Source organism: Phyllostomus hastatus, unplaced genomic scaffold, assembly GCF_019186645.2.
Source record: "Phyllostomus hastatus isolate PE091 unplaced genomic scaffold, TTU_PhHast_1.1 phas_scaffold_345, whole genome shotgun sequence".
NCBI classification, from domain to species: domain Eukaryota; kingdom Metazoa; phylum Chordata; class Mammalia; order Chiroptera; family Phyllostomidae; genus Phyllostomus; species Phyllostomus hastatus.
In genome coordinates, this window is record NW_025334024.1 from 24,920,417 (window position 1) to 24,936,577 (window position 16,161).

At 64.9% G+C, this 16,161-nt stretch overlaps 1 protein-coding gene across 2 annotated transcripts in view; it reads right to left on the reverse strand.

Annotated features, from left to right (window-relative positions):
• GNAO1 (G protein subunit alpha o1) overlaps positions 1 to 16,161 on the reverse strand; it is a 129,057-nt gene that overhangs the window by 11,800 nt on the left and 101,096 nt on the right. Inside the window, exons 4-7 of one of the 2 annotated variants that reach the window (XM_045818443.1) lie at positions 8,740 to 8,900; positions 7,374 to 7,502; positions 5,791 to 5,920; positions 1,749 to 1,902 (exon numbers count right to left, since the gene is read on the reverse strand). In XM_045818443.1, coding sequence (XP_045674399.1) covers positions 1,749 to 1,902; positions 5,791 to 5,920; positions 7,374 to 7,502; positions 8,740 to 8,900 — 574 coding nt within the window. The remainder of the gene's footprint in view (positions 1 to 1,748; positions 1,903 to 5,790; positions 5,921 to 7,373; positions 7,503 to 8,739; positions 8,901 to 16,161) is intronic. The other variant, XM_045818441.1, reaches the window with a different exon arrangement.

The following is a 16,161-nucleotide window of genomic DNA, read 5'->3' on the forward strand; positions in this document are numbered from 1 at the left end:
CCTCGGTGACAACCTGAAGGAGGAAGCTGGGGGGGCGAGGGAGCCTGAACCACTGCACTCCATCCATAGCCAGCCATGAAACCAAGTCCGCGGCCCGCACAGTTTAAGAGTCAGGAAAGAAACAAAGTGTCAAACCTCACCGGCGCCTCGCCTGTATTAAGGGTGAGCAGCGGTTCATGACACTCCCATTTCCCTTTGTCGTAGGCCCCTGACTCCTCATGCAAATGTTCTTTCCTCCCTCGGGCCCTGCTCTGGCCAGTGGGGACCGGACCCTAACTGTGCACACCCCACGGGCAGCCCTCTCCTGTCCGCGACCCCTCGGGGCAGACCAAGGTGGGCCTCCCTGGCCTCCTCTCCTCACCCCTCCACTTTCCCAGGCTCACTGTCCCCGGACTAAGCATGGTCTGGCTCCCCGACTAGCCGCCTTCCCCGGGGTGTGCCAGGTCGCTCTGCTTCGGAGGGGCCCAGGGGGAGGGTTTCCAGGAGAGCGGCTGCTGCTGGGGGAGGGGCAGGTCAGGGAAGCTCCAGGAACGGGGGCCCGGGTGCAGGCTGGGCTGCCACGGCCCTCTGTGGGAGGGCAGGAGGGGAGCTGGCTTTCAAAGTCGCGGCGCTAAGCTGTGGTGGCCACTGTGCACGCAGGGAGTCTGGGAGTGTTACCCCAGGAGGGGTTCCAGCGTTTCAGGCCCACGGCACAGGCCACCAGGCCTGGCCCTGTGGGTCGGCGAGAGCACGGCTCTTTCCTGAGCCTGGGCTGGAGGTGGGGAGGGGGCCTACAGGTGATCACGCGGGCAGCATCAGCCCGGAACCGGCCTTGTGACTGACCTGCCCACCTGTTTCTGCTGCCTAATAGGCCACAGCTGAGGCCAACTAGCGAGGGATCCACAAGCCCCCAGCGTGTAGCTAAGGGGAGCCTGGCTGGTGGGTGTGAGGGCTGCCGGGCCCCCTCCACTTCTGGCTGCTCGCTACTGGTGGCCTGACCTTGAGCAAGGGGTGATAGCAAGGGGGGAGGGTGGTCAGGCTGGGGGTGCTGGCTCACCTCCCTGACCAGGCCCTGGCCATCTGGAAATGCCGGCGGGCCCCTGCGCTGCTCCGGCCACCCTGGCTGCTCTGTGGCTGTCCGCCCACCCACAGGTAGGTAAACCCATGGCCACCCAACAGAGGCGGCCTCGTCATCCTCAGCACCCTCCGCAGGGAGGCCAGGTGGCTGCTGCCGGGGGCTCTCCCCGCTCCCACAGGCCCCTGGAGTCCCATAATTCCAAGTGGGAGGTGTCGGGCTCTTCGGTAGTTATCACCGCAGTGGCAGCAGTGACGGCGACGTTCACCAAGCACCTGCTCCGCGCCAGCTGCTGGGCTCGGTGCTCCATGCTCACTAGCTCGCTCGGCCCACCCCCCAGCCTCTGTGTGAGGGAGGGCTGGACAACCACGTGACTGCCCCCATCTCACAGATGTGAAGACTGAGGCGCCGAGCAGTTCCGTAACCTGCTGTGAGTGGCGGAGCCAGGGGCCTGGTGGTGAGCCCCCCTCACCGATAATCTCTGTTTGCGGGCGACCGGGCTGAGGCTCCCACAGGCTGCCGCGGTCACGCAGCCAGCCCTCCCGCCCTGCCTCCCTAGGGGTGCCTTCAGTTTCGGGTGGGATTCTCTGCTGTCAGGCCCAGAGCATCATCGGGGCACGGTACAGGGGGTGGAGCTCCAGACGGGGGCCTGCTCCCAGAGGGCACCCAGTAGCCAGGCCCCTGCCGCCTTTACCTGTGTACTCGGGGAAGCAGATGGTCAGCGGGGACTTCTTGATCTTCTCCTCAAACAGGTCCTTCTTGTTGAGGAACAGGATGATGGACGTGTCCGTGAACCACTTGTTGTTGCAAATAGAGTCGAAGAGCTTCAGGGACTCGTGCATGCGGTTCTGCAACAGAGCGGAGAGGCTGGTGAGCGCCAGCGTGCAGGGCCGGGCCCACCACGGCCACCACACCGAGGGACAAGCCGAGGAGAGGTCTGCCGACGCGGCCGGAGGTACCACCAGGGGACGGAGACGGAGGACCCACAGAGACAAACGGCACGTGGTCCCCTCTTCATTCCACACGCAGGCAGGGTGGGGTGCAGCAGGGCGGGCAGGGTGGGGAACGCTGCCCCCGATGCCCCCTCCCCAGAGAGGGCTGCCTCCCTCCCCAGAGAGGGCCGACCTGGGGCGGGGCAGCGAGGTCCCCGGAGGTGGCCAGCTCACGGAGAGGACATGCACCATGCACTCAGGGGCAGGGGCCGCGCCACCATCCAGCACGTCTACACGGAGCCGAGGGCCATGCAGAGTTCTCTACTGGGGTCTCATTCGGGTTCGCCAGCGGGTGGGGGTGGGGGAGGTGCACGCATTCCGTTGGGGCACATTAACCGAGGACTGAGATCCTCGAATTAATCCAGAGTTGGAAGCAGACACCAGGGGGGGCAGCGTCTGGGGGGTGATCTTGCTGTGGCCTTGGTGCGGTTGGGGACTGGGTTGGCTGGCTGGGCCGTGGCCGGGTGAGGGGGTCGGCTCTGGGTGAGCTGCGTACTGGGGCTGCTTTCTCAGCAGAGGGGCCAGAAGAACCCCGGGATGAAACCCAGCAAAACAAGTTAAAACAGAGAGGAAGATAAAAACCCAGCAGAAAACATGAGTGAAAGAGAGAGGAAAAAAAACCCTGGAAAATTGGTTCAACCAGTCTCGGGGCCGGGAGGTCAAGGCCGGTCCGTCCCGGGCCCTCGTGTGGGCTCACAGAGGCCACGGCCACCCGGGGGCTGCAGACTGCGTGGCTGGTGAGGAGTGGGATGCGAGAGTGGGCGGGGGCAGGCATCACAGCAAAGTCACCCATGGGCCCCGAGGACCTGCTGCTTTCAACTCTCGGCTGGCGGTCTCCACCAGAGGGAGGTGCCTCATACCTGCCCAGCCTGCAGGGGCCTCCCAGACTCTGCTCATGGCTTTGGCCTTGGTTTGGCAAGTTAAGGCCCTGTTGGCGGTGGTGCCCGCGGCGGTGGTGCAGCTGTGGCGGTGGGCCCAGTGCTGCCGGAGCCGCGGGCCTGGGGTGCGAGGACAGGATGAGGCCCCGGGCTCTCGGGGTGCGGTGCACTGGGTGGCCGGCCGGTGGGGGAGGGGGGCAGCCTCCATCCAGCCCCAGGGCTCCCGGATCTTGGCCAACTGTATCACCCCAGGTCAGGAAGGAATGAGCAGCGCTGACCAGAGAGGATGTCCGGGGACCGAGCGCTGGCCAGAGGGGCCTAGCTCCGGCTCTCAGGGCCGAGTGTCCATGGTCCACGATGAGCCCGACCACTGCTGTCTCCTGAGTGGGGTCCTGAGTGCGGGTCCTCGCTCTTCACAGCTGCTCCAGAGGCTGAGTGCCCACCGTCACCATGTGAAGGGGCAGGAAGTGGAGCGGCTGCCACATGATGCGGCGGTGGGGCCAGCACTGGACCCGGGGCCATATCCGTCCGGCTCCACAGCTGCCCAGCGCGGCCACAGGTCCCAGACTCCCAGACTCCCAGACGCACAGTTGTCGGCTTAGTTCTGCAGCCACGGTGCCGCTCCTGCTGCCTTGGGCCACGAGCTGCCACCACCGGGGGCTGTCGTCGAGTCGGAGCGCCCACTCCTGCCCCCTGGAGGGGTGGCTGCCCTGTCCTGGGCCGCACCGCTGGTCCGCTTTAGGGAAGAAAGGGCCCCAGGAGGAGTCCCCAGCCTGGGTCCACGTGCCTTGGCTTCCCCAAGGTCCTCTTCTCTGGCCCTCGTGAAGAAGGGCAGGACACACGGGGAGAAGGAGGGAGGTTGGGGAGCGGCGGGCCAGGAACAGGAAAGGCAGGGAGGAGGAGCGTGGGGGGCAAGTGCCCCAGGACCCGAGCTGTGCCCAGCAGCAAGGGCTGGTGAGGAGTATGTTGAAGGCTGGCCGGGCTGGCCAGGGCAGGCAGGCCGGAAGGCTGCCTGAGCTTGGGGCCTGGCGTCTGCCCAGCCCCGTGGTTGATGGAGGCCTGAGGGCCACGCAGCTCCGGCCTCAGGGCTGCTAGCCCCACCCCGACATCCCTCTGCGCCCACCCTGCGCTACAGAGGTGCGGGGGAGGCCGTGGCCCATGGCTGACGGGCCTGGGACTGGGTTTGAGCTGTCCGCGGGCCTGGTGAGGCAGGTCCCAGGGGAGGCGCCTGCTCAGGGAGAAGGGACCTCCACTCTCCAGCCCTTCGCTTTCTTTGAAACCCACAGCCCTGCCTCCCACTCCCAGGTCCCGCAGGAAGAGATGAACCGAGTGGACGGAGCTCGGACCACAGGGTTGGCCCATCAGACCATGAACGGCGGCTCGAGAAAGCATGGTGGACCAACAGTGGCCGGGGAGCCGGGGTGGCCCCCGTGCACGGGTCCGAGCACAGCCCGGGGTGTGCGTCCATCCCCGGCCCGCCCTCCGCGCTGGTGTCCTCAGATACCACACCCTGATGCGGTCACTGAGAATGACGACGGTGTTACCAGAAAGAGCTGTGCGGCTGAGGCCCCAGGAGCCTCTCCCGGGACAAGGCAGGGCTGGGGGGCTTTGCTGATTCCCACCCCGGTGGCGCATCTCGGCCTGGAGGTGGGAGGGCAGGGTGGACAAGCCAGCACCTGGTGTGAGTCCGGGTCACCCTCCCAGGCCGCGGCGCCGGCCCCAATCTGCCAAAAGTTCCCTCAGGACGGCGGCTCCTTCCCACACAGCACTGCACCCCACGTAGCCAGCACCCCAAAGCCCAACAGATCTTCACCGCAGCCTGGGGGACCCGTGGGCAGGGCTGGTGAGGAAAGAAGACCCAGAGAGAAGACAGGCCCGGCTCCGACCTCCGTGCGACCGAGAGGCCCCCGGGCAGAGGCCTGTGAGTGCTGCCGACAGACAGAGCTGACTGTGCCACGGGCGGGACCCACAGCCCAGGGGCCCGCTGCAGGGAGGTGCTGTGGGCTCCTCTCCGGTGACCCTGGGGGTGCCCCACACCAGGGCCCGCTTCCCTGGCAGGTTGTGCGAACAGGCCCCCCGCTGTGTGGCTGTAGACCAGATGGGGGCTCTCAGTGGACCGCCCCCCGGCCCCCGCCCCCCGGGGCGACCACCAGGGACAGACAGTACAACCACCAACGCGGCGCGCTGTCCCCGCTCTTCACACGGAGGCTCTCGCCCGTCACCAGTGACCCCACGGGTCCGTACTACTGTCACCCCCCCTTGGACAGGTAACAGCAACTGAGGCAGAGAGGGAGCTGCCCGAATCCAGGAGCAAGCTAGGACCAGGGCGGACAGTTGCAGCCCCTGGCCAGGTGGGCGCCCCCTCCGAGGGCAGTCTGGCCGTTCTCCGAGGCCCCAGGCCGAATACAACACACGCCAGAGGCAGGAGCCTGGGCCGGCCCCCTCCTCGGGGTGGGGTGGGGGAGAGGCACCACTGTCCTGTAGGCCGCCCCGCCCGCCCCACACGCCTCTCCCAGCAGCAGCAGCGCGGCCGGCAGGAAGAACCGCTTTCTGTCCGCCTTTCATGCGTGTTCTGCCTGAAGCGCCCTGATTTCTTTTAGGGTCGGCGTCATGCGGATCTGGCCTGATGGGCTCTGGACTCTGCCCTGTTTGCCGAGGGGGCACGTGCTGCCTGAGGCCCGAGTCTGCAGAGATGGCTGGGAACAGCCAGCCCCCCGCCTCCCACCCCCGACTCACCGGCCCACGGCTGCCTTTTCTGCTGCACCGGTGACATTTGCCCAACGACAGAACCCTCAGCCGCCGCGGAGGCCGGTCACGGCCAGGCCTCTCAGGGCCCCCACGGGCCGGGTGGGCGCAGGCCACTCACCGTGGTCTCGTCTTCGTGGAGCACCTGGTCATAGCCGCTGAGCGCGACACAGAAGATGATGGCCGTGACGTCCTCGAAGCAGTGGATCCACTTCTTGCGTTCAGATCGTTGGCCCCCGACGTCGAACAGCCTGCGGGCGAGAAGGGGAAGCTGGGGTGGTGGGCAGTGGGGCCCAGGCAGGTGGGGGCGCCTGGTGGAGATCCGGGGCGGGGGGGAGGAAGGGCTGGGCACCTGCCCGAGCTGCCCTAGGGGAGCACCCCCAGGTGCTGAGGCTGGCACCTCTGCCGTCTGTCCCACGGCAGGGCTCTGCTTCTACACAGCGAGCGGGACACCTGCCCGCACACCTCCAGGGTCTCCCTGGGGTGCTCCTCGCCTGGCCCCTGAGTCACGCCTCCGTGGGGCCCTCCTGCCAGGAGCACACCTGCTCCTGGCTTTGTCTTCGTGTCTGCTCCTCTCCGTGCTCCGGGCAAAGTCCCAATAAGCCTGGAGGGAGGCGGGCAGGGACTGTCACCTATTAGGTGGAGGACAAGCGAGGCACCTAGGGGCCGAGTGCCCGTGGTGCTGGCAAGAGCTGGCATGGAGGGCTGGGTCTGAGCCAGGTCTGTCTGCAAAGCCACCTGTCCTCGGCCTCTCCTTCTGTCAGACACACCCCCGGGGGGCACAAGGGCAGTGGGCAGAGGCTGTGCGCAGGCAGGGCCATGTGCCCTGCAAGAAAGAGCCGTCTCACACCCTGAGGCCCCGCAAAGAGCTCTACAGCCTCAGCAGGCTCACAGCTGTGGGGGGTAGGGGCTGGGCCCCACGTGCCCCAGGACCCCAGCCCTGCAGGCAGAGGACTGTAGCCAGACACCAGACTGGGCTCTGGGCAAGGAACAGCTGTGGTTCTTGTCTGTTCCTGCCTCCCCAGGCTCCTGCTCCGCCATCTGGAATGCCCGGTGCTGGCCCATGGCCTCTGCTGGCCCATGGCCTCTGCTGCCCCTGCGGAGCGCTTACTCTCGGACTTGGCCTGTGGGGCAGCGTGGCACCCAGGTTCCTGCCCTGTGTCCCCGAGGGGACAGCGGGCGAGATTGAAGTGACTGGGGGGTGGGAGGCACCCAGGCTGTGTTCCCAGATTTGGTGGAGGTGGGAGGCACCTGCGCCCAGAGCAGCACCCAAGACCCTGTGGATGGGCCGCCTGCCAGGCCCGGGCCAGGATGCAGAGCCTCGGCCCCTCCGTCTGTGTGAGAACGGGTGGGCACCAGGGGAGGGGGTGGGCAGCAAGAAGTCTGGAACCCAGCCCTTCCGGGCAGGCCAGGAAACAGGGCCTCACACCTGCCTACCCCTCCCGGCCTCTCCTCCTGCTCCCGACACACCCAGAAGTTACACCTAGAAGGCAGGAGGGGCAGGTGGGTTTAACCTCTCCACTCCTCAGAGCCCCACTCCAGGACCCCTCTTCCAGGAAGCCTCCTTGCTGACCCCAACCCTGAACTTGGTGGAAGACAGGCCTGCAGACACGTCCCTTCTCCCACCTAACTGCCTGTCCCAACACAAGGCCCCCAGGCAGGTCGGCCTCTGGGGCGGGGGCTCTGAAGTCCCCCGGGCCTCACCGAAAGTGAAGGTTCTTGAATGTGAAGTGGGTTTCTACGATGCCGGTGGTTTTGACCCTGGTTCGGAGGATGTCCTGCTCTGTGGGCTGGTAGTCAGTGGCTCCGATCCGATCCAGGCTGTCCAGGTAGCTGGGGACGGCAACACACAGGGCCCATGGACCCAGCTCTGGGCAGGGCCGGGCCACACGCCCCTTCAGGGCCCAGTGTCCTCCGGGGCCCCTCACAGGCCCCTGTGGAAAAGATGGCACCACCTCGGCCGGGGGTCGGGATGGGGGGTGAGGGTGGGGGGTGGCTGCACCCTCTCAAACAGCCTCTGATTCTGGCCACAAGGGGCTCTGGGCACAGTTCCGGGTACAAGATCACCCTTCTCAACGAGACCAACGTGCTTACAATGCTGCCTCGTCATTTCTTCATGATAAATAACCACGGCCACAGCTGGGCGCTGTTCTTCACATGTGTGTGTTCCACCCTTCATCCCCCAGTGAAATGCACTGTTCCGCAGACTCAGCGGTGTCCAACCCTTGGCCCGAGGGCTGCGCACAGCCCAGGATGGCGACAAATGCGCCCCACACAACGTCGTAAATGCACTCAAAGCCTCTACTTTGCTCATCAGTGTTCGTTAGTGTGTGTGTATTTAACGTGCCGCCCAGTTGAGGGTCAGTGGAGGCCGGCACCTTGCCCAGCTGAGAGCCGGGCCTTGAACCCGGACATGCCGGCCCTTCCACACTTCCTCAGCGTTTGCCAAGGGGTCCACGGGCCTCTTCCCATTTGGCGCTCGTGGAAGGGACGCTCTGAGGTCACGGGGCGGATGGTGGCTGGGCCTGCCTGGGGCCAGGCCCTCCGCATCGAGCCGCCACTTCCAGGGACAGACCAGGCCTTTGCACCCCACCTGCCCAGGCCAAGTGCCCGGACCTATGACCCGTCAGGAGGTGGGATGAGAAGGAATTGGGGGTCAGTCCGTAGCAGGTAGATCCCGGGGATCCTGGGGGCTGCTATTTGACATAGGATGGTGGGCCACGCTCCTCAGGCAGGGTGGCGTTTGAGTGGGGGCTGAAGGGAGTGCGGGGTGAGCCTCCTGCGGTCCAGCGGAGGGCCAGTGGGTGCAGAGGCCAGTACTGGCGGAGGAGCCGGGATGCATGCTGGGAGTGCCCCGCCCCGCCCCCCGCCCCCCCACCCCCCCACCCCCCCACCCCCCCACCCCCCCACCCCACCCCTTTCTCAGCTCGGGCCCTGGAGGAGAAGCCCCGCCCTGTTCCTCCCCGGCACTCTAGGTTGAGCATCCCGCAGCAGCTTTGACCTCTGCCCCACGGATCCCTGCCCGAGGCGCTGCCCCGCTGGCGGCCTCCCTCCGGCCCAGGACACTCACTATTTGGCCGAATCGTTGAGCTGATACTCCCGGGACCGGTTAAAGCACTCCTGGATCCCTGAGTCGCCCCACAGGCGCATCATGGCGGACAGCAGCTCTGGGGAGAAGGGCTCCGTGTCTTCCATCCGGCTCACCACGTCACACACCATCTTCGCGTCGGCCTGGGAGGAGAGAGGGGTGGTGGCTTTGAGGCTCGGTGGGCACAGAAGCCCTGGCTGGGCACCTGCCAGGGCACCAGGACAACGCTCAGTCCTGAGCCCGGTCGGGAGAAGCAGGCCACTCTGCGGACATCACGTGTGCCTCCGGTTACGTGTGCTGTCTGGTTTGCGAGTGCCCTGGGGGACGGCTGTCTCCGTGCCAGCCTTCCGGGCGGCCGTCACAGGGACCTTCTGCGGCAGGGGTTCCGGCCCCGCCTGCACGGCCCTTGGGTTTCTGTGGGCAGGGCTCTGGTCTGCACCCTCCAGCGCCAGCTGCACCCCCCCCCCGCTTCCATTCACCCTGAGAACAGGGGTTCTGTACAGTTTTTGTTTGGGGGGAGGTGTCGGTGTTCTTGGCTAAGGTAATTTTCTGTCCTTCTTGCCCCAGGTGGAGCAAGTCCCAGCACCCGGGCATTCTGGCTCTTGGAGAATTGAGTGCAGCTGCGCCCTGGGCCTGGGGGGCGCACAGAGGCCGGCGCTGCAGTCGGTGCACGTGGTGAACACGCCCGACATCGGTAATAACTCTCTGGAGCACCACAGGCCCTTGGATGGCCCGAAATTAAAACTTAGTTTTATTAATTTTACTTACTTATGTTTTGCCCTTGGCCTGTGCCTGCTTTTCCCTAGGATTGGGGCAGGTGGGGGGCGGACTGGTTAAACAAGGGAAGGATAGAGGGGTGGGTAACTAGATACAGAGCCCACCCTTCCTCTGCCTCCCGCCCCCTCCCCCGTGTCCAGGTGGGGGCGGTTGTTATTTGCTTAAGGCAAACGTGCGGAGGCTGAGACTCCGCTGGGATTGCCTAAAAGGACTCCACAACTTACAGGTGTCTTCTCCCTGCCTCTCCCCTTGGGCATTAGACAGGGTGTGCCATCTTCACAGACTACGGATGCGTGCACACCGCACCGAACCCGGAGGGGGCGGGCCCTGAGACTCAGAAGGCTCTCAAATTGGCGGGCCCAGCACCCTGCACTGGACAGTTACAGAGGGCGTTGCTGGGCATGCACTCCTTGCTTAGCCGTTCACAGCCGCCGCATGGGGACGCGGTGGGCGCCTGCGCCGTGGGCCCGAGGCTTCACTGGACCTGTGTCCTTGCTCTCTGCCCAGCTCTTTGCAGTTCCTCCCCCTCTGGGAGGGACATACAGCCTCTCTCTTTGACTGTGAGCGTGGCCAGGGCCTCGCTCCAGCCCATGGAAAAATGTGGCGCTTTTGCACCCAGCCCTTATGGGTCCTGGCTTGTTTGGGCCAGCACTGTCCCCATGAACATGCCAGTCCCCCCCCATTCATCCAGGAGGCGGATGAGGGGCTCACATTTCTCCAGAGGACAGAGCCCTGCTCAGAACTCTCTCTCGACTGCCGCCTCTGCCTCCTGGCGTGGTGACATGGAGCCATGGTGTGGCTGGGAGTGGGGTGTGCCGGGCCCGCCATCTCCCTAGCTGTATGGCCCCCCAGAGTGGGGGTCTTTAATTCACGGGCACAATAGTTACTACTGGACGATTACGCTGCTCTTGAGCCCCTCCAACCCCCCACCTTCTGACTGAGCCAGAGGCAGGCGAGAAGCCCCAGCCCGTGGCACTCGGCCCAGGAAGCGAGCGGGGGGTGCTAGAAATTTGCAGGTGGCCTTTGGGGCGGGAGACACACAAAGGAAACGAGGTCAGCTCCTGGAAGATCTGCGGCCGACAAAAGACTCTGCACAAAATGCACGTGGCACCAAAGCCTGCTGGGGAGACGTTTCCAGAACCGAGCTGTCCAGCTAAGCAGCTGTTTCCGTGCAGAGCCTGGTGACCGCACAAGGCCGAGGGGAAGGTTCTGGCAGCTGCGCCCCCTCCGAACGCCTGCCCCGGGAAGGGGGCCACTGCAGGCCCAGCCCACACCCCAGATCCGGCTCCCTGGACCCTCGCTGTCCACCCAAGGGGCCCGGCCTCCCAGGGTCCCAGCTCTGCCACAAGCATCTTCAGCATCTGAGCTCCCAGGGCATCGACATGGGCAGCTGGCCTGGGACGTGGCCTTGGGTGCCCCAGGCAGACAGTGACTCAGGGAAGCAGGGGTGGGGGAGCAGGGGGAGCAGGGTGAGCAGGGGGGGTGCCTCCACCTAAGGCTGAAAACAGGGCCCAGGCCTGAGTCAGGGGCTGATGCCACTCCCAGGTGGCGGGGTGACCTCGGGAAATCCCAGCCCTCCCTGGCTCGCCGGGGACACAGCTGCTGACCCCGGCCAGGCCTTCCCGCTTCCTCCTCCAGGCTGGGTCTGTGAGCAGGGCGCCAGGGCCTGGGGGGTGGGCAGGGCAGCTGGCCTCCTGCTGGGGGAGAGACGCACTCTGACCTGAGCCCCCCACAGCCTCGCAGGGCAGCCACAGGGAGGGTGTGATGGACAGGCCTCTGGAAGGCCGCCTACCACCGCCGTGTGTGTTCCTCCGTGTGACCTGGAATTTGGGGTCCCGCTGCAGCAGGATGCACTGCATAGCTTTCGGCCTGGGAACTCACCAGTGGTCAGCCAGGGGCCTGGGGGTGTCCTCCCCGCTTTATCCCCTCACCCAGGAGAGTTTGGGGGGGTGGTTTGAGGTCTTTGCTGGCTGTCCCCCCACCCCCAGCTGTCCCTGTCAGGTCCCCCCCAGCTCATGTTGCCATCACAGGTCCAAACTCGGACCAGGAGTCGTCCTAGGCTGTGCCGCTTCCCCCCAGTGTCAGGCGTCCTGCAGGCTTTTCTCTGAAACCTGCTTCGGCCAGTCCACTTCTCCCTGCCTCCTCTCGCATGTGCCCGAGTCTGAGCCACTGCTGTCTTTCTCCTGCCTGCCCCACGTCCCTTCCCAGGGGCTCCCTGCCTGCCTCTTGCTCCTCTCCAGGCTGCCCCCCACACAGCTGCTGGCAGGAGACTGGCACTCTCTCCTGACCCCAGTCTCCCCCTCCGCCCTCAGGACAAGAACAGCACACACGTTTAGCTGGGCAAAATGACACCCAGCCACAAGGCTGCGCTCCCTCATTTTGCCTGCAGCCAGGGATGACACTATGGCAAGTTCCACCCAATAAGAGATCAGCCGAAGTGTAGTGAGGTCTTTCTAAAGGGAGGGTGCCTGCTCTCCGCCCCCGGCCCCCCGTCTTCCTGAAGCCTGGACCTTGGGTGTGGCAGCCCGGGCTCTAGCCGCTGCCGATCTGGACCAGGGAGACCAGCTCTCCACCTTCGGGGCAGTGGAGCAGTGATTGGAAATCGAAAGTCTAGGCCCTCGACAACTTTGTGGGCACTCTGGACCCCCTGGATTTCTTCTTTCCCGTTTAAAATAAACCATCCGATTCACGTCCTTGTCCTCTGGGTCCCAGGCATTCACAGTCACACCCAACCCTAACGGACACACTAACTCCTCCTCCTGCATAAGCGCCCCCAGTGCCCCCCATCACTCCCACACCCTGGACTCCCGGCCTGGGCCTCCAAAGCCCCTCTGCACCTCAATCTGCTCCCCCCGGGCCCTCCCGGGAGGGTCCAAGCACTCAGCCCTTCTCGTTCCCCACGTCAACCAGGGCAGCCTCGCTGCGGGGTGTTCCATCTGCCCAGGTCACCCTTTCCCTGGCCCTTTTCCGTCTTGAGTGTCACTTCTTCAGGGAAGCCCTCCCGGATGTCCCCAGGCGGAGTCTGCCCCCACAGGACACCAACCACCCCTGTCCCAGCTGGCGCTGGCAACTGTTGCCCAGGGCAGGAGCAGGGTCCTGATTTTTCCCGATACCCTGGGTCCTGCACAGTGTCTAGGACACAGCTGGTGCTCAGCCACGTTTGTGAGAAGAACGGATCCTTGGCGTTTTAACACCAGGCATGGCCCCGATTTCTCACTCCGTCCCATCACCCCCCAGCCATTCCCATCTGGTCGACTCCAATAAGATTTGCGTCTAACACAATCATGTACCTATCAGGTAGCCATCCTGCTCAACAGAGGGGAGACCGAGGCTCAGAGGTGAGGTACCTGGCCCCAGGTCACACGGCCAGTAACAGCCTGGACCCACGGTGAACCTCGCCTACTGCGCTCCCACCAACCGCCCTGGGCCTGCGTCTCAGGCAGGGCTTGGTCACCGGGGCCAGAGCTGAGGACTCACTGGTGCCCAGCCCAGCCCCCTGAGCAAAGGGAAGGGTACCGGGTAAGGAGGCTGGGAGGGGAGGAGGGGTCCAGCCAATGTGCCCCGGGGGACTGCGGAGGGTGCCAGGCTGGGCCCAGCCCTGGGTGGGGGGCAAGCTAAACAAGCAATTAAGAGTGCCAGGGGAGGTCCTTGTCCCTTCCTCTGCCTGCCTTCCCGGACCGAGGGGACGGGGCTCACACTGGGCATGACCTTCCCATGCAGGTCTCCTCCTGGGTCAGAGAGGGGGGCGTGCTCCCTCTGCTACGCCCCCACGGTGCTGCCACCTCTTGCTGGTCAGAGCGCACCCAGGGGTCCAGGCAGAGTGTGCGGTATGACAGACCACACGGCCCGGGTCCAACCTAGGAGTGTGACTCATCTTCCGGAGAAGGCACGCCCTCGGCTCCCACGGGGGCAGCTCTGCAGGACAGCGGCCCGGCCCCTCTTCTCCGCTCAATGCGTTTGTGGTGGACGGCTGCCCTCTCTGTTGATGGGGCTTCCTTCCCTTGTTTTCGGGCACCAGCGCCCCAGCTCCTTTGAAGGGAGGCCCCTTCCCCCAGTCAGCCTGAGCAGTTTGAGGGAGGCTGATCTGTCCCCTGGGTCCAGCGAATCCACCCTGCCAGCCTCAGTGCTAGGTTTGGGTCCTCGGTTTGGGCTAGACAAGGAACCCATGTCTACCAAACCAGAATAACCTCTAGCCCCCGCCGCCCCACTCGGCCCCGGGACATCTGTGGGGGCTGCTGGGGAAGAGAGGCTCTCAAGGGAGGCCTAAGAGACCGTGGAGCCATCACTGAGCAAAGCGGGGCCGAGAGAGGGATGGGGAGAGCACGCCAGCTCGGGGGGGCTTGGGTCACACCGTGCATTTGGGAACGGGAACTGCAGGCAAGAGGCCATTCTGACGGAGTCGGGACCGGGAGGCTCTGGAGAGGCTGTGACTTCCCCAGGGTACCTGCAGGAGTCTTCTCAACACGTCAATGATTTAAAAACAGCACAGACACTTCTTTTCACTGTGGCCAGTATAACATTTCTGGTTCGATGGGATGTTGACATATAAGTGGCCTGACCGCTCCGGGCGCAGGTGAGGTGCATGGGGGGAGCCCCATGACTCTGCAGAGCCCCCGGGGGTCGCCTCGGCACCGTGTCTGTGAGCATCTGCAGAAAGGGGTGGGCAGGGGGATGAAGGGACATCTCCAGCAGTGGTGCGGTGGGGAGCTCAGTACAGGGTGCCTCCCAGACACGGGTGCTCTGGGCCCCTGTGGGGGAGCAGGGTGCCCACTGTGGTGGCAAGGGGAGCCATGCCCCTGAGCTGGTAGCACCCAGGGGTCCCTCACTGTGATGTGCTGGCCACGGGCCTCTTGTCACCAGCACACGTGCTTCTGGGGGCTGGTCATGAGTGTGCGTGGGAAGCAGCACCTGAGATCCAGGTGACGGCCAGTGGGACTGCCCACGGGCACCTAGGGGTGAGGGACTCGCCATCCGGACAGCTGTCTCCAGTCGGCCAGCTGGTCCTGAGGGCCAGGCCCCGTGCTAGGGGGCAGGGCCCAGGCAGAGCCTGGCCCACCTGCCGCCCCGGCTCCCACCTGCTGGGGCACAGACAGCCCCCCCCCCCCCGGCATCTCCTGCTCACGCCTCCCAGAGGTGTGGCTGGTGCTGTGCCCCGCCATGGGGTGGGACGGGGGAACGGGGTGACCAAGGGGAGCCGGCATCAGCTCAGCTGAGCCACTGGCCACGATGGCCCCACGTATTCCATTCCCTGCCAGGGGCTTGGAGGTGCCCGGCACACGAGGCACCTAGTCTGAGATGCCCAATGTCACTTGTGACACTCAGGCCTTCAAAATGCATCCCTTCAGGGCAATGCGGACTTGTCAACACACAATAGCGGCAAAGGGGCTCGGAGCTGATGTGCGATGAAGAGCCTTTGCCCTCCCCAGAGACGAGATGCCGAAGTATGGTGCGGAAGTGAACGGGACTTTTCAGCCCGGTGACCCGGGTTCAAGTCCCGGCTCTGCAGCTTTTACGCCTCATGACCTTGGACAGACCACTTAACCTGCCTGAGCCTCTGCTCTCGTCGGTTCCCGCCTCCCAGGGTTGTTTGTGCAGGCTAAGGACACAACACAGCTTTGCAACATAAAAAGCCCTGCAAATGCTAGTTATTAGAAGCAAAGATGAAGTCCCTCTGACACAAATGACAAGCCGACATTGAATAGGCCTGCTTTGTACGAGACGTCGGGCAGGCGTGATCATCTGATAACAATAATCACGGTAATTAGAATAATAACGCCTTCCATCTGAGGAGCTGCTTTGGGCCTCTCCGTCTCAATCCCCCCCCCCCCCCGCCCCGCCCCGTCTCTAATCTTTCTGGCCAAGCAAAGTGTGAGTGTGTGAGTACACACACACACAAGCACCCGTTCCTCTGGCTACAGGCAGAAGCACCCATCGGCCCTGCCCTACCCCGGGCGATGTACGAGCAGTGGTCCCGGCTCCCACCAGGGGGCAGGAGCGCACAGGCCACGCAAAGAGGGAGCCCCGGAGACCGGGCAGGGCCAGGCCCAGGGGGAAGGGCTGCCTTCCTTGGCTGCCGACTCTGTCCCTCAGGGGGTCAGGGTGGAGAGGTCCAGCTGCCAGAGGCCCGACTGGAGCGCTGCGGCTCTAGCAGGTGGAGATGGCAGCGGTGGGAGCGTTCTGGGCGCTCAGTCACTGGCAGACCCGTGCCACCCAGGCTGCTGCGTCTGGGAAAAAGCAGCAGTCCTGGTCTGTCCGTCTCACACAGGCAGGGGCGTGCCCCTCCCTCCCTCTGCAGCTGGGCCTCCAAACAGTGTGGGGAGCGGTGGAAAGGGGGGCCCACTCCCCCACCTCTCCCAGGAAGGGGCTCGTTTTCCTGGCCCTGGGCTGGCCAATCACTCCGATTGGGACTCTCAGTGGAAGTGAGGCCACCCCAAGAGCATGTTAGACATTTGTGCGGCGTCTTCGTTAGTGGCAGTAACTGGGGCCCTGCAGGCAGGCAGTGGCCAGGGGCCAGGCACACTCCGGGCCCTTCCTTCACTCAGGCGAAGAAAGGGGTCTAGCAAGGCCTGTGCTCAGCAAGTTGAGCATGCTGAGATCTCGGGTCTCAGACTGAGGGGAGCTGGGGAC